Below are 12,508 nucleotides of genomic sequence, written 5' to 3'. Positions count from 1 at the left end.
GTATATCCCCCACAGTTTGAATAATTGGAGGATGGTGGGGGGGTAGGAATCTTTCATTAAGTCAAAAAGATAAGTTATTTTCAAACTTAGTAACTGTGCATGATGAATGAAGAAGTTAATAAAAGGATTTAACACATATAAATGAAAAATGAACCACTGGAGTGAAGCAGAAATAACACCATAAGTACCCTTATGATAAAACTGCTCTTACCTGAGCACTTCAGACTCCGAGCCAGCTCAGTGGCCATCACCTGAATGATGAGACCGATGCGGAGCCTGAGCATCTCCACAAAAAGACTAGGCTGTGACCGGACGTACATCGCCAGGTACATAATTATTTCCTGTAAGGACAAATCCATGAGGGCACCCATTCAGAGTGGGTCACCTTGGTTCCCCCAGTCACAGAGCAAACGCTGGCACCACAGTGGCCACAGGTGTTAGAACCCTTTTTACAGATGCTGCCTACCTGTGTCAGGACTGCAATACTGATGTCTTGGCCGCTTGCTTCATAAATAAGATCTGCGAGTTCTTCTGGTGGCAGTGGGCTGCAAGGAGGCAAACCAGTCAGCAAGGACAGGGGCACTTGCCATTAGCCTCTTGAACAAGAACCGGAACCAAGCCACCCAGAAACAACTTTGCACCACAAAGATGCCCATGTTTCTGCCTGGGTGGCTGCAATTCCTTCTGAAGGTGAGGAATACGTTTTAAAACAAGTAGCAGCAGAACAATACCAGCAGGAAGCTGAAGAGCAGGCTGCTTTGGTAACCGAGGCAGAGCTTCAACTTACGTGGTAATGATTTTCTCCCGAGGTTCTGGTGGCAGGCCCACTGTAAGTTGCTTGTGGTGTGACAGAAGGTGTGTGCACGCCTATCGAAATGCAACAGAAAGCAGGAGACCTTTCTCTGAGCCATGTGGAAGTGATACAACTTTTCATTCCCCCAAATTAGGCATTTCTTTAGTAATTTTGAAGTGCATTTCTATTAATTGCCAGACGTAGACTCAGCAAAATGTTGTTAACTAGTTGGCAAAGGTCCCCTGAGGTCAACAAGGCTTTGAGAGTCTGTCCAGGCTGAAAGTCTGCTTCCCCTCTCTGTGAAATCAGCAACGTCATGATTAGAGACTCCAGTGAGGATGACAGATCAATAAAGGACTTTATCCTTTATCATAAGATAAACATTGTTATTTATTTAAGACAAAAACCATTGTGAATCAATGAAAAACTTGGCGTATCAAAATATCTCTTAAAAATACAGCTTAAATAAACGTCTCTTAAAAATACAGAACATATTGCATTACATTCCTGAATTAGCCCCTTTGATACATTCTGAAATTGGTGCTTTCTCCAGTGTTTCACTCTTTTATATCAACCTCCTTTCAAAAGTGGGTGTTGAGTTTGAGCATCCTGAATCAAAGATCTCACAGAGCAATGTTCCTCTGATTTTTAGCAGTCAATTTTCTCTCTCTTAATGTGCAACAGAACACATCATCTCTACTCTCTTCCCTCGCTGTTTGGTGTCAGTATCTTTGCAACTGAACATACACAGCTTTGTGTGAGTATGTCTGTACTGCTTGTCCTTCATGTCTTGAGGACGGAAAAGGTTGGGCTTAATGAAGTACCATGCAGGGCAAATACAACAAATTGCTCCCTGCAGATATGACTGTCACTAAAATAGGGCATCCTAGGTGTTACAGTCAAAGCTTTGAAAATGGCCAGGAATGAAAGAGCTCTGCAGAAATACACAGATGCAAGTAGGAAATTAAACAAATACTTTAGAGTTTTTGAGAGGAAACATTTTTGTAATGCTCAAAATCAAATGTGTACCCTTACAGTTTATCTTTCGTGTTACCATAAAATAGTCACAGCTATTTTAATGCTTCCATGTATCCAGACACTCACAGGGAAGACTGCCTGCCCAATGGCACAGGTATTGTTAGGTCATGTTTTAACATAATTTCTATCATCATGACATACTGGTGCTCCTAAAGTTTTCATGCTATCACAACAGCAACAGACAATTAGCAAGGACAACTACTTTCAAAGCACAAAAATAAGTCTCTTTGTTTGAGATGAGATTAAGCCTTCACAACTGTTTACAGTGTGACATTCTCAGTGCATGCCAACATTTGCACAATTTGCAGTAGAGATGAAAGGTAAAGATGTTGTAATAAGATTTTAGATCAGAAAAGCAACCAACAGTTTACATGTGAACTAAGACCAGAAGAAGGCCAGCACCAGCCTCACTGACAAACTGGCAGTTTTATCTCTTATTTCCAGGCAGGCAACTGAACCGGTATTATTTATATTTCGTACCTCAGCCAGGACTTCTACTCTCTTTTTGAGTATGCCAGAAATATAACGGATCAAGCCCCACTCTTGATTGAGGCCTGCCTTTCTGTAGAGCTCATTAAGTAGGCAATGAACAGTGATGCCACACTGTCCATCCAGCTCCGTGTCCCAGTCAGCACCTCTGCCAGAAAAGAGACAGAAGGTAATTTATGTGATCAAGCAAATTGAAAATATTCCTGTTAAAACACAAAACATTCTAACTCCTTCCTCCAAACATAACCCTGAACAGTGAAAAGCTTTTGCACAGCAATACGCAGATAGTTGTGACTAACTATAAACATGCTGACATTTATACTCAGATAACTCACTTTAGTATATGCAAGATATATAAAATATCTGCTTGATCATGGAGCGTTGGGCATTCCTTCAGCTGCTCAACAAGCTTCCTGCAATCCAAATCACCATGAGCATCTTTAGGTAAGTGCGTAACATTTTCACAGTCCTGATAACAAAGACAGATGAAAAATAAAAGAAATTATCTTGAAAAAGCAGCGCATCAAATTCAAACTGTAACCTCTCATTAAAAAATACAACAGACAAGCAACATAACTCTGCCCCTGAAATACAGACACATCATGTAGTTCTTGTCAGACTACTGCACACAAAAAGCAGACTTCTCAGAGGAAACTCAACAACCAGGATGGAATGTTGTCTCTAGTTTCAGTTCAGTCAACAAGGAAAATAATTGTGTTGACACTAACCTGTATATATGTGGTGATTTATGAATCGAGATTTTGCCATCATAAATCTTCCAAATTCATGAAAATAACATGTTAACTAATCACAGAATCTTAGGGGTTGGAAGGGATCTCAAAAGATCATCCAGTCCAGCCCCTCTGCCAGAGCAGGGTCACCTAGAGCATCCAGGCAGGTTTGGAATGGCTCCAGAGAAGGAGACTCCACAGCCTCTCTGGGCAGCCTGTCCCAGTGCTCTGTCACTCTCACAGTAAAGAAGTTTTTCCTCACATTTATGTGGAACCTCCTGTGCTCCAGTTTGCACCCATTGCCCCTTGTCCTGTCACTGGACATCACTGAAAAAGCCTGGCTCTGTCCTCCTGACACTCACCCTTAGCATATTCATAAACATTGATGAGGTCACCCCTCAGTCTCCTCTTCTCCAAGCTGAAGAGACCCAGCTCCCTCAGTCTTTCCTCATCAGGGAGATGTTCCATTCCCTTCATCACCTTTGTGGCTCTGTGCTGGACTCTTTCAAGCAGTTCCCTGTCCTTCTTGAACTGTGGGGCCCAGAACTGGACACAATACTCCAGATGCGGCCTCACCAAGGCAGAATAGACGGGTAGGAGAACCTCTCTTGACCTACTAACCACACCCTTTCTAATACACCCCAGGATGCCATTGGCCTCCTTGGCCACGAGGGCACATTGCTAGCTCATGGTCATCCTCCTGTCCATCAGGACCCCCAGGTCCCTTTCTCCTACACTGCTCTCCAGCAGGTCAGCCCCCAACCTGTACTGGCACATGGGGTTGTTCTTCCCCAGATGCAAGACTCTACACTTGCCCTTGTTGAGTTTCATCAAGTTTCTCCCCGCCCAACTCTCCAGCCTGTCCAGGTCTCACTGAATGGCAGCACAGCCTTCTGGTGTGTCAGCCACTCTTCCCAGTTTAGTGTCATCAGCAAACTTGCTGAGGGCACACTCTGTTCCCTCATCCAGCTCGTTGATGAAAATATTGAATAGTACTGGTCCCAGTACTGACCCCTGAGGGACTCCACTAGTCACTAATCAGATGGTCCAATCCTGTGGTGAGTTCCTGGATGAAGAGTTTTGTCTAATAAACTATTTGGCAATTTATATGGTCCTAAAATACCATTTCCACAGAGTCTGCAGAGCAGAACCCTTCAGGAGGCTGGATACAACCTCCTGTAACCATTCTCAGTAGCTGATAGTAAGACAAAACAAGTGCCCAGCTCAACCCCATCTTCATGATTTGTAGTGGGATTTGGCTGGTGCCTTAAGGACACCTGTCCTTTCACACACTCCCCTCCTGCCAAGACATTACTATAAGTAGCGTTTATTGGAGAACATCTCTAAGGGCCATGAACATCCCATTCTTAAGCACCTATTATATTATTTCTGTTTGGCACACGCAATTAAAAAATTTCCACTTGACAATGTCTATGTAACCAGAAAACCTTCACCCAGCCAAAAAAAATAATTTAAAATGAAGGACTAGCTACCGGGTGCCTTGGACAGAATGGCTTATCTGTGAAGGAAAATGGGAACTAGCACAGGGTTTGGCTAGGAAACACAGGAAAGGCCACAGTATTGGGCCCTAAAAATACAAACAGCATAGAAATTCCCACAGCTTACCTTTGTTTCAAAGAAATGGGGATTATCAACAAGATTCAGAGATTTCCGGTGAGTGTTCAGAACTTTAGTGGGAAAAGTCATGGACACAGCTGGAAAACAAAGCCACCAGAAAAAAAAAGAAAAAGTCAATTTCAGTAACATGGAAATTGAAAATACCTACATGAAGCAACTATACTAAATAAAAACAGAAATACCTCTAAGAGTCAAATATAGAGGCAGCACTTCTGAGATGCTGTGTGTGGAACCTGGAAAAATGCTCTGAATCCTACCTCCTTGCAAGCTTCCTCCAAGAGCTTCTGCATTCAGCATGTCAAAGGCTCAGGTGCTACAGCTCAACTGATACCTCTCATGACAGCTCATGCCTCAGAAATCTTATAGCCCAACAACCAGACCCTGCTAAGTGTTTTAAACATTTTAAGAGGAAGTATGTGGAGAAAATGGTGTAACTGCAAAGATACCATAATTAAAGAGATAACGGTAAATACAGGCTAATGTTCTGTTAACTGCATGTTGAATTCACAGAGAATCAGATGATGAGGTGTATGAAAGATGGGAGAAAATACTACCAGAAAAAGCTTTAAAGTTATTAATATACACTGAAATCAAGGGAAGTGTTTCCTTAACCAAGGCATTGAATACTACATGCCTACATATAAAACACTGCATGTATTGGCACCTATTCACAAATTCAAAGCATTATTTTGGTGTAAATCAGTGTATTACAGATATAGCATAGTTAGGAACATTCTTCCTTCTCCATTTGTTCTTACAAATTTATGAAGTACATGTGCATATTTGTGTTTTCTGGCATTGACACGTTTCATTTCACGACAACTTTATTAAAATAAGAAAGTCCATTTTGTCTGCCTTTGTTCATACAAAGATCAAAAAAATGAATTCACTGACCCAGGTTCTAAAATTCTATCCAGCTGAGAAGTTGCACCTGTTTCTGTAACATTAACTTTGATTAAATTTTACATTTCCTAAAAGGCTATCTCTGTATGCCAAGAGATGGGATACTGTGGAAACAACTGCAGGAACAACTTCGGACTCATTTCTTGATTGAACTTTACCCTTGTAGCACCCAAAACAGGTTTTCTGTTATTATCACTAAATAAACAATAGGGAGAAATACCTGGAACCTCCAAGCCCTTTGTCTTGGCCATTATTGACAGTATCTCTTTTGTGGAATGGCTTGCACTGAACACAGGTGGTTGGTTTGCAGTTTTTGAAGTTGGAGGCAGGTATGACTTCAGTGCTGTACTCTGCAGGACATCACTTATATACTGATCCAGCTCATCCTGGCTTTCTAGTGTGACATACATAAAATAAAAGGTTTATTAAAGGTAAACACCTTATTTATCAGTTCTTTCTTTTTCAAACACACCACTTTATTCTTGCTTATACAGAAGAGCACAAAAAAAATGCAAGAATATCATAAGCACAAGATTTTTAAGATGAAGAAATTAGAAAGAAAAAAAAAAGCATCAGTTTTTGACACTTTGAAAACAGTTACATTAAGAAGTTGTTTTTCCCTTTGAAAGGAAACAAAGGGGTTTTTATCTTGTTCGTAGTCCACAGATCAGCTCTTCCACACAAACCCCTATGACTTCTCAGAGTCTCTTTCTGTCTCTAGCCACTTCCACACACCTCCTTGCCCCCATCTGCTTTCAGACTCAGCTTTACTGCAGCAGTTACTGGTCAGCACCATGCTATAAACGTGGGAAGAATATGCACAAATTGCCTCTCCAAATGAGGTAATGCATGTATTGTTCTCAGACTGATGCATTAGAAACTGCAATGACTACCAACTGTGCACAAAATAGATTCTGCATTGTAGGTAAACCCAGGCTTTGCTGGTAGAACTTGACAGAAAAAAATCTGAAGTGAAAAAGCCCTACCTTTTTCACAGAAATCTGCTGAATAGCCTCCATATTCACTGTCAGGACTATCACGGCCTTCATCAGGGTCATCAAACAGTTTTACATCAGAGTCTGGATCCAAGAAACTCAAATGTGTATGAGAGGAGGTGGTAAGAAATTCTGATAGCTTGCCTATTTTCACCCTGCCAACAGGAAAGCATGCCAAGAGCATTAACATCCACTATTTTGATACTGATTAATGCTCACTGAGCTTTCAACAACTTCTGCGACATTTATGAGATCTGCTGTCAAATCCATCTTTGGTAACTACAAAGCAGCAGATAACTGATAAAACAAATGCAAAACACTAGGTGCCAATCCAGCTGGGTACTTACTGCTCTAGCTTCTAATTGGCTTTAAATGTTCAAAGGTCATGGAAACAGTTACAGACCTAACTCAAAGCCTAATTAAACAGAGTGTTGTACATTTATATGAAGAGAGACCCTGAATAAAGACCTAAACTCCATGGACAAGGCACGAGAGACTGGGGCTGAGAAGCTCCCATGAACAGCAGGTTTTTTTCCACAGAATGGCAGTGCTGCCAGAAATCAGAAACCACATTTGATTGTCAGAGGAAGATATGACTGAGAGAGGGCAAAAGCAGGAGAATAGGGAGGTACTGGTGGCATCACGCTTAGTTGCTTTTATATGCAGATGAAGGAAATGAAAGCTTACAAGTACAACACACACTTCATGCTTAAAACACATACAATAACTGTGAAAGATAATTATTTCTTAGAAAGATAAGCCAAGCCAAGACCAAGTTTGTATATTTCCAAATGCCTGACATTCGGTTTTGCTTCTCCATTAATGGCAGTCAGAGATGGCACATCTCTTTGGGGACAAGTCTTTCCCATTGCATCCTAGGTCCAGCAACCATCTGACTGTCACATAATAACTAAAGCTGAACCTTCTCTCTCTGCAGAGTTCCAGTACAAGATATGTGCACTATTGTAAGTTCACAATGGAAGCATGTATAAGATTTAATTTAAAAAATCATGGAGAGAATATTTTGGGGGTTCTGACATTACCTTGCACCTCCAAAATAACCATCTTCTAATTTTCTTATGGTGGCAAGAACTGCTGGGTGAATGTCAGTACCATCATCAACTAAAAAAGAATAATGGGAGACCTGATGCTTACCAACACATTCTTAAATTATCATGTCCAAATAAAGTGTATTACTGGGTGTTCTTTACAAAGTAAATCAGACAAATTTAAAACAGAATCCACAATTGCTATAATCACTAGCTTATTCAAAAAACCCCAAACAAGCAAACAAAAACCAACTCCAAGACAAGTTCCAAAGGGATTTCTCATGACAAAAAAAAAACCCACTCAAGACAAGTTCCAAAGGGATTTCTATCAAAGTTCTTTGGATAGAAATCATACGGAGCTGATGGGGAGATGCAAGGATATAGAGGGGGAGTAAAACCAAACTGAAAATATTACCATGTAATCCAAATTCAGCATATACTTGTTTGCTGGTTTTGGCTGAGTTAGCACTGATGTTCTTCACAGTAGCTACTACAGGCTCTGTTTCTGATTTGTGCTGGAAATGGTGTTTACAATATAGCGATGTTTTAGTTATTGCTGCTTGAAACAGTGAAGATCAGGCTTACCAAGCATTGTGTGTGTGATGGGAAATGTCAGCGTTGGTCTCCCTGTCATCCTCCAACAAGAAGTGAGATAAGCCAGCTCTATCTTGAGCATCTCCACAATCATCTGATTGTCTAGAGCCAGATAGAAGTGATGCTGATCAGTAAACTAGAGAACAGAGAAAATACCCTTTATGAGTAGCTGGCCATACAAGCCTTATTTTTTCCATTTCCTCCCTTAAATCATCCATAAAAGCCAGAGGGGTTATTCTTGATAACAACACAAACTGAATGAATTAACCTAAAAAAGGTCTGCGACTGTGAAAAAGAAATCCATGCTTGTGCAGAGTTCATTTTCTTACACTTGTAGGCTGACCGTGAAAGAAGTAACCCATACAAATAAAAAACAGACAATCACACCCATGAAGAAGAATCTTCCCAATGATGAGTTACAGACTATGATCTGAAAGACAGAAGTACTCTAAATGTGGAAGAAAAAACTAACAATAGCAACAAAAACAACCAACACGCTTAAGTGCATGCTGGGGACTGGAAACTATTAACTGTTTATTTCTTGGGAACAATCTGAAAGCCGTGCAGAAAACAGAAACCTTGACAGAAAAAAGGTACATTAAATGTACAATGGTAAAGTGTGTTGTTCCCACTATAGAGGAAAGCCAAGAACCACAGCAAGAGACTATTATGGCTATTTCAGGAGCTGGAAACCAAAAAAGCCAGACCAACAATGGGAAGTATGTCAAAGCAGCCACAACAAAAGTTAAGGAAACACATAAGCCTTGGGGAGGGGTGGAAAAAGGAGGCTGGGATGTAAAATTAACATCAATTAGTAAGACACATAATGGTCAGGGAGAATGCATCCTGTAAATGCATCAGAAGTAGTAGGAAAATACAGATACTGTAGGTCTGTTAAGAAAAAAAGAAAGGAGATAGGAATAAATTATATAGAAAAGCTGAAGCACCTAGTGGTGCTTTTACTGACAGAAGAAAAGTAGTGAATTATGACCTGTGATAGGAGTCCAGCTTGAGTATGAGAAGAAAAGATTACAGAGCACTTATATTCCAACTGGCAAAGTCCAGAGAAATTACTTTGCAGAACTTCAGGAACTAGCTAAAACAATTCCTGAGCCACTCTCAACCATTTTTTCAGACTGAGAGGGTATCTAAATGGAGCCAGCTATTGCCCCACACCTAATCAATGTTTTCATTAGAGAACAGGATGAAACACAAACTATAAAACCACAAAATTTGTGGACATTACTCAAGATCAACACAGATGAGTTAACTGCTAACCTTAAGAAGGTGAAATTAAACATTAATTCCATCTGCCCTAAAAACAAGTAAGGGGAAATGACTGGCTACGAACTACAATGAAGACTGCTACGGAGGTTTTATTCTAACACAGAATAAGCAGGAACTGTGAGCTGATGCAAAGATAAATGCCATATTGGAATACATTAATAAGCACGTCCTTAGTCGATACATGGCAAAATTTCAGTTGGAATATTGGGTCCTACTGACATAGTAACATGTGGGAAAACAGGTATTTTGAAAAAATCCTGAGTCTAATAAATTTTCCCTAATATGCAGAAGTGAAAATTGATGTGGGGGAACAAGACAAAAAATAAAGTTAGTTACAAAGCTGCTGGTGATTAATTGACATGGGGAAGAATGGGAAAGGAGCCACATTATTTGCAGTAAATCTGGTGTTTGGAAATCATCAAGCACTGCAGAAGCCATCTTTGGGATGCACTGAATGTCCTACATTCAAATTTAAAGACTACATTAGTCAAGCTTCTATTTAACAGAGTGTGAGCATCCTTTGTCTTGCTCCAGTTGCACATGTTTAGAGTAAGTGACCCCTTGGCCTTCTAGTACCAACTGCTAGAATAAGTCTACAGGAATAGGTGTGTCATATTTAATTAGATGTACAAATAAACCCCATACATTCTGGAAGGATCCAAACTTCCAGCCACATTGAAAAAGGCGCTAGACAGAGAACAAAGACAGAACATCCCTTTCTCAGTACTATTGTACAGACCATTTCAACAATCTAATGAAAAGACTACCTTAGTCTCTTGGATGTTACAGTACTTGCAATGCATAAGTGAAGCTAAATTCTCCATCAAAGCAATCAGCAGAAAAATATAGTAAGTGACCTATTTCTGGAGAAGCTATTTCATTACCTAGAAACTTGGTCTGGGCAGATACCAGCCCTGCTTTACCTAAAGTAGGGTGAGAGCAAGTAGAAGCAAAGTGCTTCACTAATGATTAGCCGTTAAGTAAGCAGTTTTTTCCCTGCCAGCTTTACATGCTCACCTGAGGGGTAAAAGTAAATATTTGATTTCTTATCATGTACAGCTTGGAGGTGCCTAACACTCCGATGTGTCGGTGTGGCCGTCCACTTAATTTCATGTTCTTGTTCCGGCCTGTAAAGAAGAGAAAGAAAATAAGGTCTCATCCAGTATTTCCTGTGTGTTTTTTCACAACAACCATTTTACACACGGAGATCTACTTCATTCATACCATCAAGAAGAAAAGGTATGCCCTTTCAAAAACAAGGCCATGTACATACAAAAAAAAATTGCAGTAGAATGTTAAAAATTCTTGCCCACAGAAGGCTACAGCCAAATACAAAGAGAGATTTTAATCATTTTAATCAGGCTAATAAACTTTCATTTTTCTCAGCAGAGCTTACTAATGAATGATCCACATTGCACCCGTTGCTCCAGCAGCCAGGAGTTGACTTGAATCTGTGTGCTAAGCAATATGAGCCAAACAACCATATGCCTGAAGAAATGCCACTATGAGCATTCCCAAAGAAGTCTGTTTAAAACAACACACCAATGTGCCAAAACATCCTACTCACTCCCACTAGTGAAAGAAAGCTATTATTATTTAAGTGTAAGCTTTAGCAGAGGCCTGGAAATTTTTCATTTGTTAAAAGCTCTTTGTGATAAAAAGACAAATTCTTTCCCAAAAGCAGCATCTGTAATTTCCCTTCTCCATTTAAAGGGCAAACTTTCTAAGGCTTATTTGAAGACCCTATTACTTTGGATGCTTCTAAAAATCTTCCTGTTTAAAACAAATAAAAAAACCCAAAACAACAACAAACACCACTTTACTAAAGTCAGTTTCTCTGTGGATGTAGTTTGCACAGGACAAGAAGAGTCACTTCTTGCCTAACTCCAAGGATACAGGGAAACTTGTATTTTGGTCAGCTTTTCTAATGAGTTGTTTTTTTTTCCTGTTGGAGTTCCTTGTTTAAGACCAAAGTTCTAAATCTTTTACACTTCGTTGCATAAATGCATTTTTTTTTTAAATAAAATCAATTTATTTAAATAAAAACAAACAAAAAAATCAAACAAATTGAGACAGCGTGAAGCAAGAAAAACAAAAAATATACATCACCCTTTAAAATTACCTTGCAGAGCAGTACAGCAAGACTTCCATAGGGGTAGTCTTCCATAGGATTGAATACCTACCCAGCATGGTGTACAGGTTACTCAGGATGCGAGCTGGCTGCACTCTGAGTGGATAGATATCAGCAATGCTCTGAACATTGATTCCATGGTCTTGCAAGAGATTCTTAATTTGATTAGATTCTGCCAAAACAGTTACTGCACAACAGAAAACAAAAATATCAGTAAGAAACAAAGCTGGTTAAGTCTTTATAACTGACTAACTCTACTGTCACCTCTCAACTAGAGCACAGTTGACTGAAAATGCACAATATATGCCTGTGAGATCAAAAGGAACTGTCAGAGGGTGTCAGACAGCTTTTGGCTCTCGGCTTCTCCACACATCTTGCTGTTCTTGTCCACTCTGGACCACAGGGAAACTGAAGTTGGAAGAGTCCTCACAACATCACTACTCCAATCTCCTGCTCAAAGCAGAGTCAGCTCTGTTAGAACAGGTTCTTTGGGGCTTTACCATTTTGATCTGATTTCTTTCAGTACCACTACTCTGGACCATGCAGTCTTTTTCAGCAGGTGGTACTTTTCCCTCAGAAAACAAGGGGAAACCAAACTTGAAAATCTTCATTCTTTTAATACAGCCCACTCTAACAATAGCTGAGTCAATGGGAAACAGATGTTGTTGCCTGTAAAGCAGTGAATGTTACTGAGGCCATAAAATGGCAGAGGTAGGGAAAAAACCTCCCCAAATCAGAGGAATTTATAGGCCTTGATCCAACCTCTTGTCCTGTTTGAGGTTTTGCCCATGTTAGCTGGCCTATTGGTTTGGAACTAGTATTTTCTTTCTAGTATTTTTCCTTGCATTATAAATACTTGT

At 40.1% G+C, this 12,508-nt stretch overlaps 1 protein-coding gene across 9 annotated transcripts in view; it reads right to left on the bottom strand.

The window, feature by feature from the left end:
* Positions 1–12,508, bottom strand: part of PHKA2 (phosphorylase kinase regulatory subunit alpha 2) — a 45,333-nt gene that overhangs the window by 14,994 nt on the left and 17,831 nt on the right. For all 9 annotated transcript variants that reach the window (XM_051608138.1, XM_051608140.1, XM_051608141.1 and 6 more), the window contains 12 exons: positions 11,701–11,835; positions 10,535–10,644; positions 8,222–8,366; positions 7,631–7,709; positions 6,579–6,742; positions 5,813–5,986; positions 4,678–4,766; positions 2,656–2,789; positions 2,312–2,468; positions 788–867; positions 467–545; positions 212–341 (listed from right to left, as the gene is read on the bottom strand). In XM_051608138.1, coding sequence (XP_051464098.1) covers positions 212–341; positions 467–545; positions 788–867; positions 2,312–2,468; positions 2,656–2,789; positions 4,678–4,766; positions 5,813–5,986; positions 6,579–6,742; positions 7,631–7,709; positions 8,222–8,366; positions 10,535–10,644; positions 11,701–11,835 — 1,476 coding nt within the window. The remainder of the gene's footprint in view (positions 1–211; positions 342–466; positions 546–787; positions 868–2,311; positions 2,469–2,655; positions 2,790–4,677; positions 4,767–5,812; positions 5,987–6,578; positions 6,743–7,630; positions 7,710–8,221; positions 8,367–10,534; positions 10,645–11,700; positions 11,836–12,508) is intronic.

The sequence above is a fragment of the Apus apus genome, chromosome 1 (assembly GCF_020740795.1).
Source record: "Apus apus isolate bApuApu2 chromosome 1, bApuApu2.pri.cur, whole genome shotgun sequence".
Taxonomy (NCBI): Eukaryota; Metazoa; Chordata; class Aves; order Apodiformes; family Apodidae; genus Apus; species Apus apus.
Note: the sequence above shows the minus strand (reverse complement) of the source record. Positions and strands in the feature narration are given on the sequence as shown.